Source organism: Engraulis encrasicolus, chromosome 10 (assembly GCF_034702125.1).
Source record: "Engraulis encrasicolus isolate BLACKSEA-1 chromosome 10, IST_EnEncr_1.0, whole genome shotgun sequence".
Taxonomy (NCBI): Eukaryota; Metazoa; Chordata; class Actinopteri; order Clupeiformes; family Engraulidae; genus Engraulis; species Engraulis encrasicolus.
In genome coordinates, this window is record NC_085866.1 from 49,994,143 (window position 1) to 50,010,184 (window position 16,042).

The 16,042-nt window shown below is 41.9% G+C and overlaps 3 protein-coding genes across 3 annotated transcripts in view; all 3 read left to right on the forward strand.

Annotated features, from left to right (window-relative positions):
* The window catches only part of LOC134457271 (TRAF3-interacting JNK-activating modulator), a 12,469-nt gene extending 11,054 nt beyond the window's left edge, over positions 1–1,415 (forward strand). The window contains exon 13 of the mRNA XM_063209201.1: positions 487–1,415. Coding sequence (XP_063065271.1) covers positions 487–684 — 198 coding nt within the window. The 3' untranslated portion in view covers positions 685–1,415. The remainder of the gene's footprint in view (positions 1–486) is intronic.
* Positions 1,416–2,643: 1,228 nt separating this feature from the next.
* On the forward strand, positions 2,644–10,599 carry dnase1l1l (deoxyribonuclease I-like 1-like). The gene is made up of 8 exons (XM_063209203.1): positions 2,644–2,787; positions 3,517–3,605; positions 4,406–4,492; positions 4,701–4,813; positions 5,744–5,856; positions 6,466–6,623; positions 9,629–9,725; positions 10,118–10,599. The coding sequence occupies exons 1-8, from the start codon at positions 2,644–2,646 to the stop codon at positions 10,196–10,198; spliced, it is 882 nt and encodes a 293-aa protein (XP_063065273.1). The 3' UTR covers positions 10,199–10,599.
* Positions 10,600–11,500: 901 nt separating this feature from the next.
* Positions 11,501–15,802, forward strand: LOC134457272 (histone acetyltransferase KAT6B-like). The gene is made up of 6 exons (XM_063209202.1): positions 11,501–11,535; positions 11,725–13,605; positions 13,823–13,892; positions 14,107–14,173; positions 14,841–15,143; positions 15,547–15,802. Exons 2-6 carry the CDS (start codon positions 11,766–11,768, stop codon positions 15,649–15,651), a joined length of 2,385 nt encoding a protein of 794 aa, XP_063065272.1. The 5' UTR covers positions 11,501–11,535; positions 11,725–11,765; the 3' UTR covers positions 15,652–15,802.
* The last annotated feature ends 240 nt before the right edge of the window (positions 15,803–16,042 follow it).

Here is a 16,042-nt window from a genome sequence, read left to right on the forward strand (position 1 = left end):
GTGCTGTGTCACAATGACAATGGGAGTTGGAGTTTCCCAATGGGCTTTGACTTTCACAAGTCACAGGGGAGTCTTGAAGCAGTAAACAATGCAGACACTCGCCACTCTAAGGATAGGTAGCCTAACCAAAACCATCCCTAAACCTAACCTGTCAGTAAAGCAATGTTTCTGCATCTTTACTTTTGCCAAAAAGAATGAAATAAGCAAGGGATTGGCGAATTTCTTGCAAAATTGCGCCCAGGCCAAAACCATGCCTGAACCTAAGCTGTCACAGGGAGTTGTCCTGGAAGGTCGACCAATCAGAAGCTGAGTTAAGCCTTCTGTGGCCTCGCCATAGTTTTCTCAAGTTGAGTTAACTTCCCGAGGTTGCGGCTTTAATTCTGTGGTTGGACTGCAGCGGATGACCTCTACTGAACTCATCCCATATTCAGGTTGTTGGTGTTTCCCACCTTGACCGTTGTGCTCACTCCTCTTTCTTCTTCTCAGACCTCTTGGAAATGGCGGCTGGCTTCCCTTCCCCTGCTCGTTCTGTTTGGTGCCGCCCTGCTGGTGGTGCTGTGCCTCTACTCCCCCATCCTCGCTGACCACCTCCAGGACATCCTGATGTGTGTCCATGAGCACGTGGATGAGTACCTGATGACCTTGGCCTCGCCACAGACCTCGGCCTGCTTCAGGCCCATATGACGCATAGGACTCATCACCAGACGCTCATGGGACCAACATGAGACTTATCAGAGGATCTAATCGAAACAGAACTTTGCTATTGAGTATTATTTTGTTGTGGTTAAAAGCATTTCAAAGTTGCCAAAAATGTGGTCTGTGTTTTGATTGTTTTTTTGTTTGTTTTTTAAAGAGGTTTTTTTGTGAGAGAGATTACAGTGGAGGAGAGACAGGAAGCGAATGGGGAGAGAGAGATGGGGAAGGATTGCGAATCACCCAGGCTGGAACTGAACCCAGGTTGCCGGTGTAGCAGTCCAGTTAGCCGTTAGATCGAAGACTGGGGCATGTTTTGATTTGTTTGACTGGACTGTGTCACTATGAAAAGGGATCTGCTAAGGCTTTTCCAGAAACACACAATGTATAAATAGACAATAATTTTATATACATACAAAAAGGTGATCATGTTCAGTAGGTAGGTATCTACATATTTTGTGAGAGCAGCGGAGTCTTTAAATTATTCATTGTGTTTATACTATTATGTGAATATAATGATCATCCGTGTCTTTTTTTGCACTAAGTGTATTCAGATGAAGCAATGACAGAGCCCTGAATTCTCTAGCAATACAGTATTGCAGTCATATGTTCCCATTGAAGCCCATGGGAAATTTATTCATGTCATTGTGTGAGTACCACACAGTCAAAATTGAGGTGGTGCTATTATTAAAAAAGGCGTGTTTTGTCATTAAAGAAACATATGTGTCTCAAACAATTCTGGAATGATTTCATTTGTATGACACCTCTATAATGTGGAGTCATGTGTTGAAGTTTCATTTTATTTCCTTTATTGAGTTCTTTGTCTATCACAAAACGTACAAAACTAACAGCATCGTTTATCATGCCAATAGCATAGTGCATCTGTGAACACATGATCATGTAAAACAGAGTTGTGATGTTTTGAGGAAATGCTGTGGCAAACCACACAGTATGGACGGGAAGTATCTAAACTACAGAAGCAGCAGGGGATGTCATGTGTGATGTACACAACTTGCCTCAAATTTAATTTGCCCATCGCTGTGAAAAAGGGATTCAGCAAAGATGGTACCACAGGGAAATGTCTGGGTGTCTGTCAGTCATGACCACTTCTTGTCACAATACAGTAAGTACTGACCCACACTTGTCCTCTTGTATTGCTATAAATAGAGCAAATGTATATTTCAGATACAGAAGGTCTTCCTTGGCTTCTACTGGAGTCTGCATTCTGTGCGATAGATAGATAGTTTCCCTTTATGTCCATTGGGTGGCAAGCTGTGAATGAGCGAGGGGCCCATTGTTTCCTGTGTGCCTTTTCTCTCTTCTGGATGGAGCTCCACAGAGAGTGAACACTGACACAGCACATCTCACACACCCAACTCCAAAGCCTCCTCCCACTCACACACACAGATAGACATACACAGAAAGAAACATACAGGCACACAATCAACAACACACATGATGTCTTTCTCTGCGAGTCCGCTTGGATGAGAGAAGAGAAAACCAACAAATTGAAGACATGGCGATCAGAGAGACATGCACCAAAACACCTGACAGCAGGTAAGTGAACACGTCCAGTTTGACTAATTTATTTGTTTGTTTGTTCATTTGGTTGGTTGGTTTCTAAGTGAGTTTTTTTTTTTGGGTCAGACTTTATTTCACTGTCCTTGTTACATTAATTAGGTACAGTGTAGCAACGTATGTAACAACATGTAACGTTATGCACTTGCACTTTATCTTGGGATTAGGTACAGTGTGTAGGCCTACTTTCATAATATAACATGTTGGCACCTGTAGTTACACTGAAAGTGTTTCCAGTATGTATTTTGTCATATTTATCCATGTACTCAAGTAAGTATGACGGAATTGAACCATTGATATGTTTACAGAGACGCAACACTGATAGCCATTACTTTTACAGTTCATATAGAGGCCGAATAATCTGAAGAAAGAATGAGGTCTCTGATCTTGACCATGTGCCTCCTGGGCCTGATGCTGTGGCCTGCTGCCCTCTCTCTGAAAATATGTGCCTTCAACGTGCAGTCGTTTGGGGAGGCCAAGGCCCACAATAAGAAGGTCATGGATGTGTTGATCAAGGTATGAAAGACAGAAAATAATAGGTCAACTCGCAAGGAAAAGTTATGGAGAATTTGTACAACTGCTTATTACATTGTGATTGTCCCAAAATGTTTTTGTGTGAAGCCACACTTTATTTGGATGGTCTTATACTGTAGATGGCCATAATGCCAGTCCATAGAGTCATGTGCTATCAGTAATACTAAGCTCTACAGTACATGTTGTCAAAGTTTGGCTTTGAGTTTGAAAAGGTTGATGACTCAATTGATTTTATACTACATGTCTGATGGGTTTCCATTCAGTCTCCGTGAACGGACTATCTGAATGCTTTACCTAGTCTGATTACATCAGGGATGTCAAACTCAGGCCCGGGGGCCAAATTTGGCCCGCAGAGCCATTTTATTTGGCCCGCGAGACCATTTCAAAGGTGTATTGCAGTTGTCCCACATACACCATTAATGTAGTGTAACACTAAATTTGTTGTGTCACAGGATGTGCAGACACATTTTAACTAGCAAAGATGATGGCAAAGAATGTATGTGGATGTATGTGCACTATTTATGTCCATTTAAAAAAAATAATTGTTGAGTTCGGCCCGCGACTTCGTTCCAGATTTTGTTTTTGGCCCTTGGTCAATTTGAGTTTGACACCCCTGGATTACATCATAGACTGATTCTAGTGGGCTTACTGTGTGTAAAACAGTTTGTTGATTTGATTGTTGGGTGGTGCTTATCTCTCTCTCATTACCAGATCATTGCTCGCTGTGACCTGTGTCTAGTCCAGGAAGTTCGCGACTCCAAAGGAAAAGCCATACCGACACTCGTGAAACATCTCAACAAGTGAGCACTACAGCAGTGTTGTACAGCTGTTGTTGTTGTTTTCTGGGCGCCCACATTTCAAAAGTCACAAATCTTCTCGACCCAAGTCAATAGATGAGACATTATTTGTCATTCACTAAATGGAGGTGTAAGCAAATCTAATTGAAAATGGTTAAAAAAGATTTACTGAGGGATCTCATATAAAATGGTTAATAGGAAATACTGGTGAAACATATCAGCGGGTATGGTACAGTTGTGTTTGTGTATTACTGGGTTTATGCATTTCTGACCAAACTAACAGTCTCATTTGAGGTAATGCCCCCAACATAAGTGGTTCTTAACTGGGATAGTTTTGGGACCCAGTTTTCCAAGGCCGTAAGTTGTGACACAATTTTTGGAGCACTTGCATGCGAGTTAGGTCTGTTGACCTTTTTAGTGTTCAAGAGAATTTTAATCAGGACATTGAATACCACATATCACACAACCTGGTCCCTCTCTATCCAGGACATGACAAGTTAACTTTCAACATTATTCACACAGTCTCACAGGTAAACTAGCTCTGGTCCTTCCATGTATGTTTGAATAGAAATAGCCTTCAGTTAAGAGTGTGGGTTTTTGAACATTCTATAAAAAGATTCTAAAATTCCAAATTGCATTGTATGGCACCCAGAATTCCAAAGAACTTTCACTGCCTGAATATTCCCGTCACACCGGTGTGACGATACACTTAAAGGTTATGAAAGACTGTAGGCCCTAGATATCCCTTTTGTGTGTTGTCTGATCAATGACCTTCTCTTTCTGAATCATGTCATTTTGACCAGATTTGATAAATCTCATTCATATGCTCATTTAGAGAGCAAAAGACTGGGAAAGACGACCTACAAGGAGCAGTATGTGTACATATACCGGTGAGTATTTTAATCATTATTATTTACAATTATTTTATCATTAACAATAAATCATGGTTTACAGTGGCATCTGCATACATATTTGACACACTTTGCTGTCTATATTCTCTGACCCATGTCATTCTCCGATGGACAACAATTAAGTTATTGAAGTCTTTTGTTAATGTGTAAACCAGTGCAGATAAGGACGTAATGTGTTTATTCCCAGGCAAGATGTCCTGGAGGTAAAAGATCATTACTACCTACAGGAGGGAGGATCCAATCTCACCAAGCTCTTCAGCCGGGAGCCCTTCATCATCCGGGTCCAGTCCCCTTCCACTCGTAAGTGCACTATATTACCAAAAGCATAACAGCTAAGCTGCCTTGACTCACATATGAACTTAACTGCCATCCCATTCCTAACCCATAGGGTTCAATATGAGTTCAGTCCAGCTATTACAGCTATTGTGCAGCTATTACAGCTTCAACTCATCTGGGGAGGCCCAGGCTGTCCACAAGGTTGAGGAGTGTAGAATTTTTTGACCATTATTCCAAAAGTGCATTGGTGAGGTCTACTGGTGTAACGCAAGTACTTCAGGCCCCCCTGCAAGCTACCAAGAACGGGCCCCCGAATGAAAAAAGAGGGCCTAATATCATGTGGAGGGGGCCCAAGTCAAGTCAAGGGCCCATGTGGGCCCCCCGCCTCGTATGGGCCCCCTGCCTCGCGGGGGCTGCGGGGGTATACTTTACACCCCTGGTGAGGTCACACACTGATGTTGAGACCTTAGCCTGATGATGTACCTCTCCCTGCCTACCATCTCTTTCCTGGATCCACACATACAGTATGGTCACTGTAATCTTCTGTCACTGTCATATATAGAAAACGAACCCAACCTTGCCAATAAGCAGAATGTTTAACAAACATATGCCGTTGAAAGTTATGTTTACGTGTACATAACTCCTATGTACTATGTGGATAGACATTGTGTAAAGCAGTAAGGTTGTGTAAAGAACACATGCGCTTAGATGGATTACACCACACTCAAGACTAAAAAACATGTGAAACGTACACGAAAACTGAAAATTGAAAAAAAAAAATGTCTGCACACTTACAAGTACTTCAATCCTTTTTATTCTTTTACTTTCCCAAGCTTTCAGTCAAAGATCTTCATCAGGGCACGCATCGCATCTTCATTCAAAACAACACGTGAAATAGTCCCTTTTTGATTATTATTTTACTGTCCTGATGAGTACATTTACTTTCTCTAACAGTGGTGAAGGATTTTGTCCTGGTGGGACAGCACACATGTCCTAAGAATGCCATGCAGGAGATTGAACAGCTCTATGGGGTATACACGGAAATCAGCAAGAAATGGAAAACTCAGGTACCAAGAGAGACACACATGCTCGCACGCACACACACACACACACGCGCGCGCGCGCACGCACGCACGCACGCACGCACGCACGCACGCACGCACGCACGCACGCACGCACGCACACACAATAGAAAACCCAGGTAACATACCGACACACACACACACACACATATACATACACACGAACACGCACAAACAGTAGAAAACCCAGGTAACCAGGTACCCCCCCCACACACACACACACACACACCACTATGGTTTCTTTTCACTGTATTCCCTTATTCCTCTCCATTCTCCAGTGCTGCTGAAGCTTCTTCTGTTGAAATATGGCTCAGTTTTATTTCCTCTGTCTGGTGTCCTGAATGAGTCATGATGGCTTGTTCTCCGCGGACTTAATATAAGCCCACCATTTCTCTTTCTAGCTACACATTTTCAATGAAGATACTTGAGTGAATTTATGAACCATGTCGTAAAGCCAATCTTTTCTCTCCTCTCCTCACCTCTCCTCTCCTCACCTCTCCTCTCCTCTCCTCTCCTCTCCTCTCTCCTCTCCTCTCCTCTCTCCTCTCCTCTCCTCTCCTCATCTCTCCTCTCCTCTCCTCTCCTTTCCACCAGAATGTGATGTTTCTGGGGGATCTCAACGCGGGCTGCAGCTACATCACAGTGAAGGGCTGGAAGGCCAACCGCCTGAGGAACGACCCCAAGTTCCGCTGGCTGATTGGAGATGAAGTGGACACCACCGTGCGAGAGAACACCCGCTGTGCTTACGACAGGTGGGTTACGGGTAGTGATGATGGGCAACATGGATTCAGACACTACACTCCAGTGCCACATACAGTGAGTCCAATATGTATTTGATCCCTTGCTGATTTTGTTGGTTTGCCTACTAACAAAGACATGATCAGTCAATAAATGTTATGATAATATGTATTCTAATATGGAGAGACAGAATATCAAAAAGAAAATCCAGAAATTAACTGAAGAGAATATATATTAATTTATTTCCATTTCATCGAGCAAAATAAGTATTTGATCCCCTGCCAACTGATTACAGTTCCGGGCCCACAGACCAGATGGGCACTTCCGATCAACTTGTCATCTGAATTAAAGACACCTGTACATACTAACATGCATAAAAGACACATTGAATCAGCAGAATCAGTCCATAGTATGAGTGAATCAGTCACACTCCAACCTCACCAGCATGGGAAAGACCAAAGAGTGGTCAAATGATATCAGGGACACGATTTTAGACCTGAACAAAGATTAAATGGGCTGCAAAGCCACAAGAAAGAGACTGGTATTAATGACCCAGCTGTTGATGCATTTCTTCCAAAATGTGAGGAATACAAAATGACTATCCATCAGCCTGTCTGGGGTTCTATACAAGATTTTACCTTTTGTAGGGATTTGATAATCATGAGAACAGAAAGAAATCACCCTAGAGCTATACGGTATGAACTAGGCAATGATATCAAAGCTACTGACCAAAATCACAGAGAAAACTACTGGTAGCACTTAATGCCACAGAGGTTTAAATTCCTGTAGTGCACACATGGTACCTTTACTTCAGAAGGAACCTGTGCAGTCCCACTTGAGGTTTGCCAACGGACATCAGACTGATTTAGGATATGATAAGGAGGTGCTGTAGTCAGATGAAACCAAAATCAAGATGTTTGGCATTATCACAATTCAATGTGTTTTGAGAAAGAGTACTACTGTCTATGATCCCAAGAACACCCTCCTCACCATCATGCATGAAAGTGGTATCATTATGGTTTGAGGGTGTGTGTGTGGCCAAGGCACAGGACAACTTCACATCGTCAACGAATGGATGGAGGGAGACATGTAATGTGCAATCCTGAGTGCAAACGTCCTTCCCTCCACCACTACACTGAAGGGTGGGCCATTTTTGGATCTCCCAACATGACAATAATACACAACATACAGTCAAAGCAACGAAGGAGTGGCTCAATAAGAAGCATATTAAAGTCGTGAAGTGGCCTAGACAGTCTCCAAATATTAACCCTATAGTAATTCTATGGAGAGAACTGAACGTCCCATTTGCCAAGCTACAGCCACAAACTATTAATGTTTTAGAGATAATGTGCAAAGAAATATTTTCTACTATATGCACAAACATTGTCATCAACTAAAAGAAGCATCTGACCTCAGTGCTAGACAACTAGGGCTTTTCCACAAAGCACTTTATCTTCTTTAGCTAGAGGGGTCAAATACTAATTTGCCTAAATTAAATACAAATAAATTAAAATATATCATTTTAAGTTATTTTCTGGAATTTATTTTTGATATTCTGTCTCTCCATGTTTGAATACATATTATCATAAATGTATAGACTGATCATGTCTTTATTAGTGGGCAAACCGGCAAAATCAGAAAGGGATCAAATACATATTGTACTCACTGTATTCCAAATCACTTACCTAGTTTTACCTGTCTATGAATGTTAGTTTTTACTGCAAAATGTGTGTGGGTGCGTGTGATTATTGCCAATGTCTCATTATTTTTAGTTTGTTATTATATTTAGTTTATTTATTATGTTTAGTTTAACTGCACATTGGAGACTGGCCAAATGCAGTCATAATAGTGTCATGACACAGGCAAAGACAACCTTGGGTTGGCTTTGCCATAACAGAATTTCACTTAAGGCTAACAGTCATAAAATGTTTATGACGTGGACATAATGTTTATGACACGTGCATAACACTATTATGACACTATTATGATACTGTAATGACATGCTTATGACACCGGCGTCAAGTAAAGTGTTACCGAATAAAGTACACTTGACTTGACTTGACCTGTCTAAGGTATTTGAACAAGTGAAACCAGGTCATATGGAATCTGTGGTACTGGACTGTGGCACTGGACTGTGCCTTCTGAATATAGGTTGTCCGTCTGGTTATGAGGCCTGTACACCATTAGGGTTGCCCTGTCTGCCTGACAAAAATCATGGACATTATAAGCATTGGCTCCTTTCATTCAGTGTCCTGGACAGACTATTAAAAATCTGGACAGTTAGGGAAAACCAGAACAGCTGGCAGCACCATCCATGACCCGACACTCCTGAATAAATCACATAAAAGCAAAAGAATTGCCAGTGATTATCCCACAATTAGAAAAGGCTATTTTTTGTATTACCTACAAATCAATGTTTTTTATTTTTGTATGTACAGTACTCAGAACACATGAACCGGTTGTACACCGCACACGCTGATCAGCACTCAGTCAATACACCACTTTTCATACTGCATTGGTCTTGCCATGTCGTACTAATTTTCACCAGACGATGGCGCTCTAAATCCAGCTCTTCCAAAGAGGAGTTCATATTCACCTCACATTGACACTGCTCTCTATACAGTGTGACATTGCTGTGCATGGTTTTGCTAGGAGGCAGATTTAAAATGATTTGTCAGACAGACACCTTGACCAAATGACATCTGTGCAGTACATATGACATTATGCTGCTCAGGCTTCCTGTAAAATAGCGTTTCTGCAGCCTTTGAAAATCTCAATGTCATGCCTCCTCCCCCAGTGTTGACTTATTCACACCAGACCATATCACAAGAAGTGAGACACGTCTTTCAGATCGGAACGATTGTGCAATGTGCAAAGCAGCATGGGATTTCCCAGGTTAACCCATTCTAAGCAACATGGGCATAAACAAGAATATATAGGCTACAGTAAATATGTAGCATTGACCAAATGTGATGTCATATCACGTAATGCAATAATTAAGCATCTTCCCTACGGACAGGATTGTTGTTCATGGAAAAGAGCTCAACTATGGGATTGTTCCTGACTCTGCTCAGCCTTTCAACTTCAAGAGGGAGTTTCAGCTGTCAGAGGAGGAGGTAGGTGTATACAACATCCAACATCCACCATCATTATTAACAGTAGGTAATTCACTTTTCAGTGTGAGTTCAAAATTCAAAAAGCGTTGAATTTAACAGTATTTCCATTGGGAGCAAAATGTACTGTCCAGGGCTGCTGATAGCCTTGGTCTGGCCCAGGACAAACCCATCCAAAAGGGCCTCCTCAACTCTACGTACAATGTAATTGGGACCCAATTCTGGAACCCCCTCTGGGCTCAGGACAACTGACCCATTAGTCTGCCCTTTTGTTGGGCCTGCCCTGTTTAGGTGAAAGAGGAGATATAGTGCGATTGTGACAGGTGTCATATTGTTGTATGATGCTGTATGCTTTGCTCTGCTGTGCTAATGTCTTCCTCATGGTGTTTGTCCAGGCATTGGAGATCAGTGATCACTACCCAGTGGAAGTAGACCTGAAACCCAGTCACCGCTACATGCTACGCAGTGAGCTCTGATGCTGCTGTCACAACATGACTGCCGCACAGCTGGCCAATGCACACACATGCACACGTGCATTGCACACAGAGAAAGGGAAGTACCTCTGTGCACAGTACATCAGTGGTTACAACTGCTGGGGCAGTAACCTTCTGTGAAACAATTGATGTACTGTGCTTACAAAAGTCCTTGTTAGATAATCATGTACCTTCTGAGGTACAATATATGTGATTATAAAGGGTCTGCTCTGTACCCTGCTTGATGCAAAACAAAACCGAGAGCACGGTTTTGTTCCAGGAGGTAATATATTTTATCTTTTGTGTACCTGCTCTATTTTATCACTGTGTGTGTATGCATTAGCTGTGACAAAAGTCATTTTTATACAGAAGAAAGGAAAGAAGAAAGGTCAAATAAAAATGCATCCCCCATACATTTGTTTTCAGTGTTCTGTCATATTTCCCAAAGTTTAATCAAAGCATCAAATCGACAACAGTTTGTTGCACAAGGAGAGGCTGACACATGAAGAGGCGCAACGATGTCATGGAGATAAACAACAAACAGGAAACAGAAGCGGATTCAAACAGCTCCACTGTCACAACGACACCACTAGACTACTCTAGTATTCTTGAATTGTACTTTCGTCTGGTTTCAATATCAAACAATATCAATAGCCCTATGTGGCATAGGTCTATATGTTATTTATTGAAAATGAGAAAACATGGTAACACTCAATACCAAAAAGTATTATTCATACTTTAATGGTATTTAAAAAGCCTTTTGTTGCCACTAGTTGATCACGACTCAGTGGTGGCAAGGCGTTTGAGCGCCAAAGCAAGAGCTGAGTTTGCAGAGGATGTTTGAAAACTATCAGACGGCAGTGTGGTTCACCTGCCTCTTCATCTCAAACCACGGCACTGACGTCAAGATCCGACACATCCCAGACTACACAGGAACCAAAACAAAGCTAAAGCATTCAAAAGTGCGGCACAGTGCCTAACTGCAGAACACATCTCTTGCCGAAGGTTTCATATTCTGCAACAAACCTTTTTTTTTTGCTTGGATTGTTTTAATAGCACACTTGTAAAAGTTTTGCGAACTGAGCTGGGAACTCTATTCTACTTTGAGTAGTTTTTTTAGTTCTTTGTTTGCTCTCTGACAGGAAATAGAATCTGGTGCAGAGGTAAGGCTTTTCAAATGAATACTTCATGATCATAAGCTTAGCATTCGCGTCTGGCAAATACAAACACAATACAATACAATTTGTATGTATTCTCTTCAATTATATTTTTTGATTATTATACTTTCTGTGGACAGAGAATGGAGCTAAATGTTGCTGATGTAGTTACAGATGCATCAGGTATGAGACTTTTGACCATGTAAATGAAATGTAGGCCTACTGTAAAACATCTTTTAAAAATGTAAATGTTTCAAATGGCATAGTATGCATGTACTACAGTATATACGGCATGCAAAGTATGCATGTATTTATGTACACATAAACATTTATGTACATTGGGTTATTTATATTCTGTTTTTATTATGTCAGATGTGGAAATAGACTTTGAACATCTCAACTTTGAAGACTATATGGAACAAGTTTCTCGGGCCAGTAGGACTACAGATTCAGAAGACTGTGACTACAACAACGCTCATTGTCATACAGAGCCAGCCAAAGACACCTCACTGCAGTGCTCTGAGAAAAAACACGACACACACAGCAACACAACCGGAAAGAAGATGCATGCGCAAGACACAGACAGCGACACTGAAGAACTTGATCTGGCTCTCAAGAAAACAGTGATGGCAGATGGGACGCAAACACTATACAGCGCAGATCAAACAGGGCGTGATCACTCAGGTCATTTGAGGTCAGGTGTACTAGGCGATCCTGGGGTTGAAGAAGGTCAGGGTGAGATGCCCTTTCTGAGCCACAAAAACCTTCAGAGTCTTGACGAGGCATGCAGTTACTCAGATTCAGATTCAGACTCCGATCCAGATTCAGAGTCAGAGTCTGAGTCTGACTCAGAATCAGAAGAAGATCCAGAAGTTGTGGGGTCACATCCTTCTTCAAATGCACACGGTGCAGGTGGGGATTTAAGGTCATCTGTGCCCACTCTGCAAGCCCTCCAAGCTGATGAGGGGCCACATTTTCGAGGAGAACTGAGGGATTTCTCTGAGGAGGACCAAGCTTGGGTTGGTGAGGGCTACGCTGAATACCCAGAAGAGCTGGCAGACAGTGATGATGATGATGATGACGATGATGATGATGACAATGACGATGATGATGATTATAATGAGATAGTGAGCGCCAGCTCCAGACCACCTGCAAGCAAAACAGAATCTGTTGTAGTTGACAGAGAAGAAGCAGACGAAGAAGAAGAAGAAGAAGAAGAAGAAGAAGAAGAAGAAGACGAAGAAGAAGAGGAAAAAGAAGAAGAAGAAGAAGATGATGATGACAATGATGACCAATACTTAGAAGGAGAAGAGGAGGGCAAAGAGGAGAGGGATTATGGTACTGTGGGAAACAGACCCATGTGTGCCAAACTTCTTAACCTTCAGGGTCAAATCATCAGTGAAAGCAGCGGTAATGAAAGAGTCAAAGAATGGCAGGCTACAGCCACCTCACCTACCCTTGGCAGAGACGATTCAAGCACTCGAACAGAAGTCGAGTCTGAAATTGCCGGCCCTCAATACAAAGACAGTCGCACCCAAATCCGCTATGATGAAAGAGACATAGATCATGATGTAATGCAACTGGGGGAAAATGAAATTGAAATCCTTGGCCGAGGTATTCAGAAGGACGAGCATGGAGAGGAACAAGATTATACTGTCAGACAGGATGACAAAGTCACACTTCCTCATAGCAGTGAAAAGAACGAATTCTCAGTGTTCTCACACCACCTCGCCGACACATGGGAAGGCTGGAGCGAAGAGTTCATGTCGAGCACCAAGCTGAATTTGGACATCAGAATCGTCGAGTTGGACACACTGGATTACGACCTTGATCTTCCAAACACTGGAGGCCTCGACTGTACGACTGGTTCTTCAGGAAAGAGCTACTCCTGTGCATCAGATGGAGCGTGGCTATGTGATACCCCATTGGACGGGCTAGGCCGAGAGCCTAACCAGTCCCTGAGGAATCCATCAGGAACTTCAAGACAGGAAATTCTTGTGGTTGAGCAAGACTTGACGTCAGATAGTGACTTTCATGCTGATGCCCGCTGTGAGCAGGGCAGTCATGCCACAGATGGAGGTTTTGCTGACTGTCTGCTGAGTGAAGATACCACTGCTGCCGCCGCACATCAAGCCATGGAGGACGAGGCGAGTGACTCGTTTGGCGAGGAGGAGAGGAGCTGGGATCAAGAGAGGGAGAGAATTGAGGCTTTTAACAGGTTTTACAATGACTCAGACGAGAGCAGTATTGAAGGTTAGTTGTTTGATATGCTGTAATAAAATGCAATTAATGTATATGGAAATAATAGTGCACACATGTGGGCAATGTAATAGAGTTACTGTATATTGATTGAGTGGGCTTGGTGCATTAAGTTGAGGTTATGCAGTAACTCTAACTGGGTAGTGGCTAATGCTTCATTTAATAGTATGTAAATAACTGGGAAGATTAACATGTGATGTCATCTCGTCAGAAAGAACACATAAAGTTCACTTCTGTTTGGAGCCCCAAATTACAGAAGTCCTGGACTCAGACATAGAGTTGTAAGTACAACAAATAACAACATACTGATTTAATTCAACACTTAGTTGTTTTAATTCCTCTAACACAACCTAGTAAGAGTTGAATTAACACTGTGTGTAACATAGTCTGCAAAATCATATTTGGTAACATTTACATAACGTTTGCTATGTGGAATGTGGACTCAGAGAGTGCAAGATCCACTCATCTTTTTTGTCTCCTGTTTCTGTCCTGTAGTAGTGACATGGAGGCTGAGGAGGAGGACTCCGAAGTGTACTCAGACTCTGAGGACATGCATGATGAGGTGGGTCAGCTTCCTGAGCTTGTGGTACATGTATATTCCGCACTATAACCTTGGGAATGAAGGTTTCGCTTTGCTTTACAAAATGTGCTTGCATGTCCCCCTGGCAATACAATGTAGCCTATCTGTAGGTCCTGAGAGACATAGGATTAAAAAAGGAGAAGAGGCCACACAGCATTCTTTCAAGGCTGTATTTTAGTGTGTAGCAGTAGTAACTGTAGTAGTATGCTTTTGCATTGACATGTTTTGGGACAGCACAGTCCATGTGTGTGTGTGTGTGTGGGGGGGAGTGAATGTTAAGAGGGGGTGGCCACACATAGTGGGCAACTTGTGGATTAGAGGCTCTTCAAGTGATGCTTGACCCCGGATTTCTTTCCTGGACTATGCATAGTGACTTTGGCACCTGGGCACTTTGGACACCTTTCTAGTTTTTGAATCGTGTGTGTGTGTGTGTGCGTGCGTGTGTGCAATGTTGTGTGTAATGGCTTTGTGTCTTCTTCTGTATTTATGTACGCTACTGAACACCTTAATTTCCCCTCGGGATTAATACATGATACTCTACTCTACTACTCTACATTCTCAGTGCTCATTTTACACAGTGTTTCAGTCCATAAACCCTTTGAACCAATGCCGGTGCATGCCAATAATAACGTGACAATAATCGCTCTAGGAACATAGTGAGACTGAGGAACTGCCAGAGGAGGTGCCCCCTTCTCAGTCTCAGCAGGAGGCCTCAGAGAATATTCTACTACTACTGCCTCCTCATGACCAGCACCAGGAGACGCAGGAGGAGGAGACCGTCCATCACAACCCAACAGCTGATCAGCTAATGGAAAGTGTGCTCGCTGATCAATGTCTGGAAAAACAGATGGCGGATCAATCAGCCGAAGAGGAGAACGTAGTATCTCTACCAAAGGCAGACGAGCCACAGACAATCCCCCAGTGCCAAACCCCATCTAATAAACACAATAAGGTAAATGTAATTTAGTTGCACCCTCATTTTTAAATGTCAACTACATGCACATGAAACATTTTTATGTTGTGTACAGTAGTTTTGGTTTGCTTTGTTTTTTTACACCAATAAAAAATGCTTTTTATCAAAAGAATATAACAACTATATCACTCTTCACTGCTACCTAATTCAATTCAAATAATTAGTGCTCATTTATAACTACTTACTGTAGGCTATACATGCACACACATGTACAACATTTTGTGTAGAATAGTACCGTAATTTGCAAGTATTTTGATACAGAAAAGTTTTTATTAGAAGAATATCAGAACTAGAATAGCGCTCTTCACTGCTGGCTGAGATACTGATTAAATTGTTGTAACACTGACTTTAATTCAGAGGAACACTTTATTTCTCCCAACAGTGCTCTGGAGTTCTGAAAACCGCTCTCAGGATGTGTGTGGTGATTGCAACTGGCTTGCTGACTTTCTGGTGGGCAACAGAACATTTCCATGGGACAAAGTCATAGTTGCAGTACTCACCACAATCGTAAATGTGTAGAATATACAGTGGTATTATGTTTTTTTTTCTCCCTCAATTCATTAATTATTAATTACATTAAATTCTCATTTTTAAAAATATTTTTATACAGTGTTTTGTATATGCAATATGGCCTTTAAATAAGATGGCTAATGTACATAATTGTTTTTCATTGATATTAAATGTGAATCATTAAAAACATGTGAAAAAATAAATGTAAAACTTCTTTTCAACATCTTGTAACATCATTTGAAACACTCATTTAATGTTTTTCTTCAGCTTGCTTTACCACAATGGATAATGCAATAAGCAAGCTAATGAGATATCCCAAGCCAGGGGTGAGGAAGCTTTTTCGTTCCAAGGGCCACTTCAAAGTCCTC

Coding starts and splice junctions, on each gene's coding strand:
- dnase1l1l (XM_063209203.1), top strand. CDS start 2,644: ATGAGGTCTCTGATCTTGACCATGTGCCTCCTGGGCCTGATGCTGTGG. Junction 6,624..9,628: donor ACCCGCTGTGCTTACGACAG/GTGGGTTACGGG, acceptor CCCTACGGACAG/GATTGTTGTTCATGGAAAAG. Junction 9,726..10,117: donor TTCAGCTGTCAGAGGAGGAG/GTAGGTGTATAC, acceptor GTGTTTGTCCAG/GCATTGGAGATCAGTGATCA.
- LOC134457272 (XM_063209202.1), top strand. CDS start 11,766: ATGGAACAAGTTTCTCGGGCCAGTAGGACTACAGATTCAGAAGACTGT. Junction 14,174..14,840: donor CTGAGGACATGCATGATGAG/GTGGGTCAGCTT, acceptor TAATCGCTCTAG/GAACATAGTGAGACTGAGGA. Junction 15,144..15,546: donor CATCTAATAAACACAATAAG/GTAAATGTAATT, acceptor TTCTCCCAACAG/TGCTCTGGAGTTCTGAAAAC.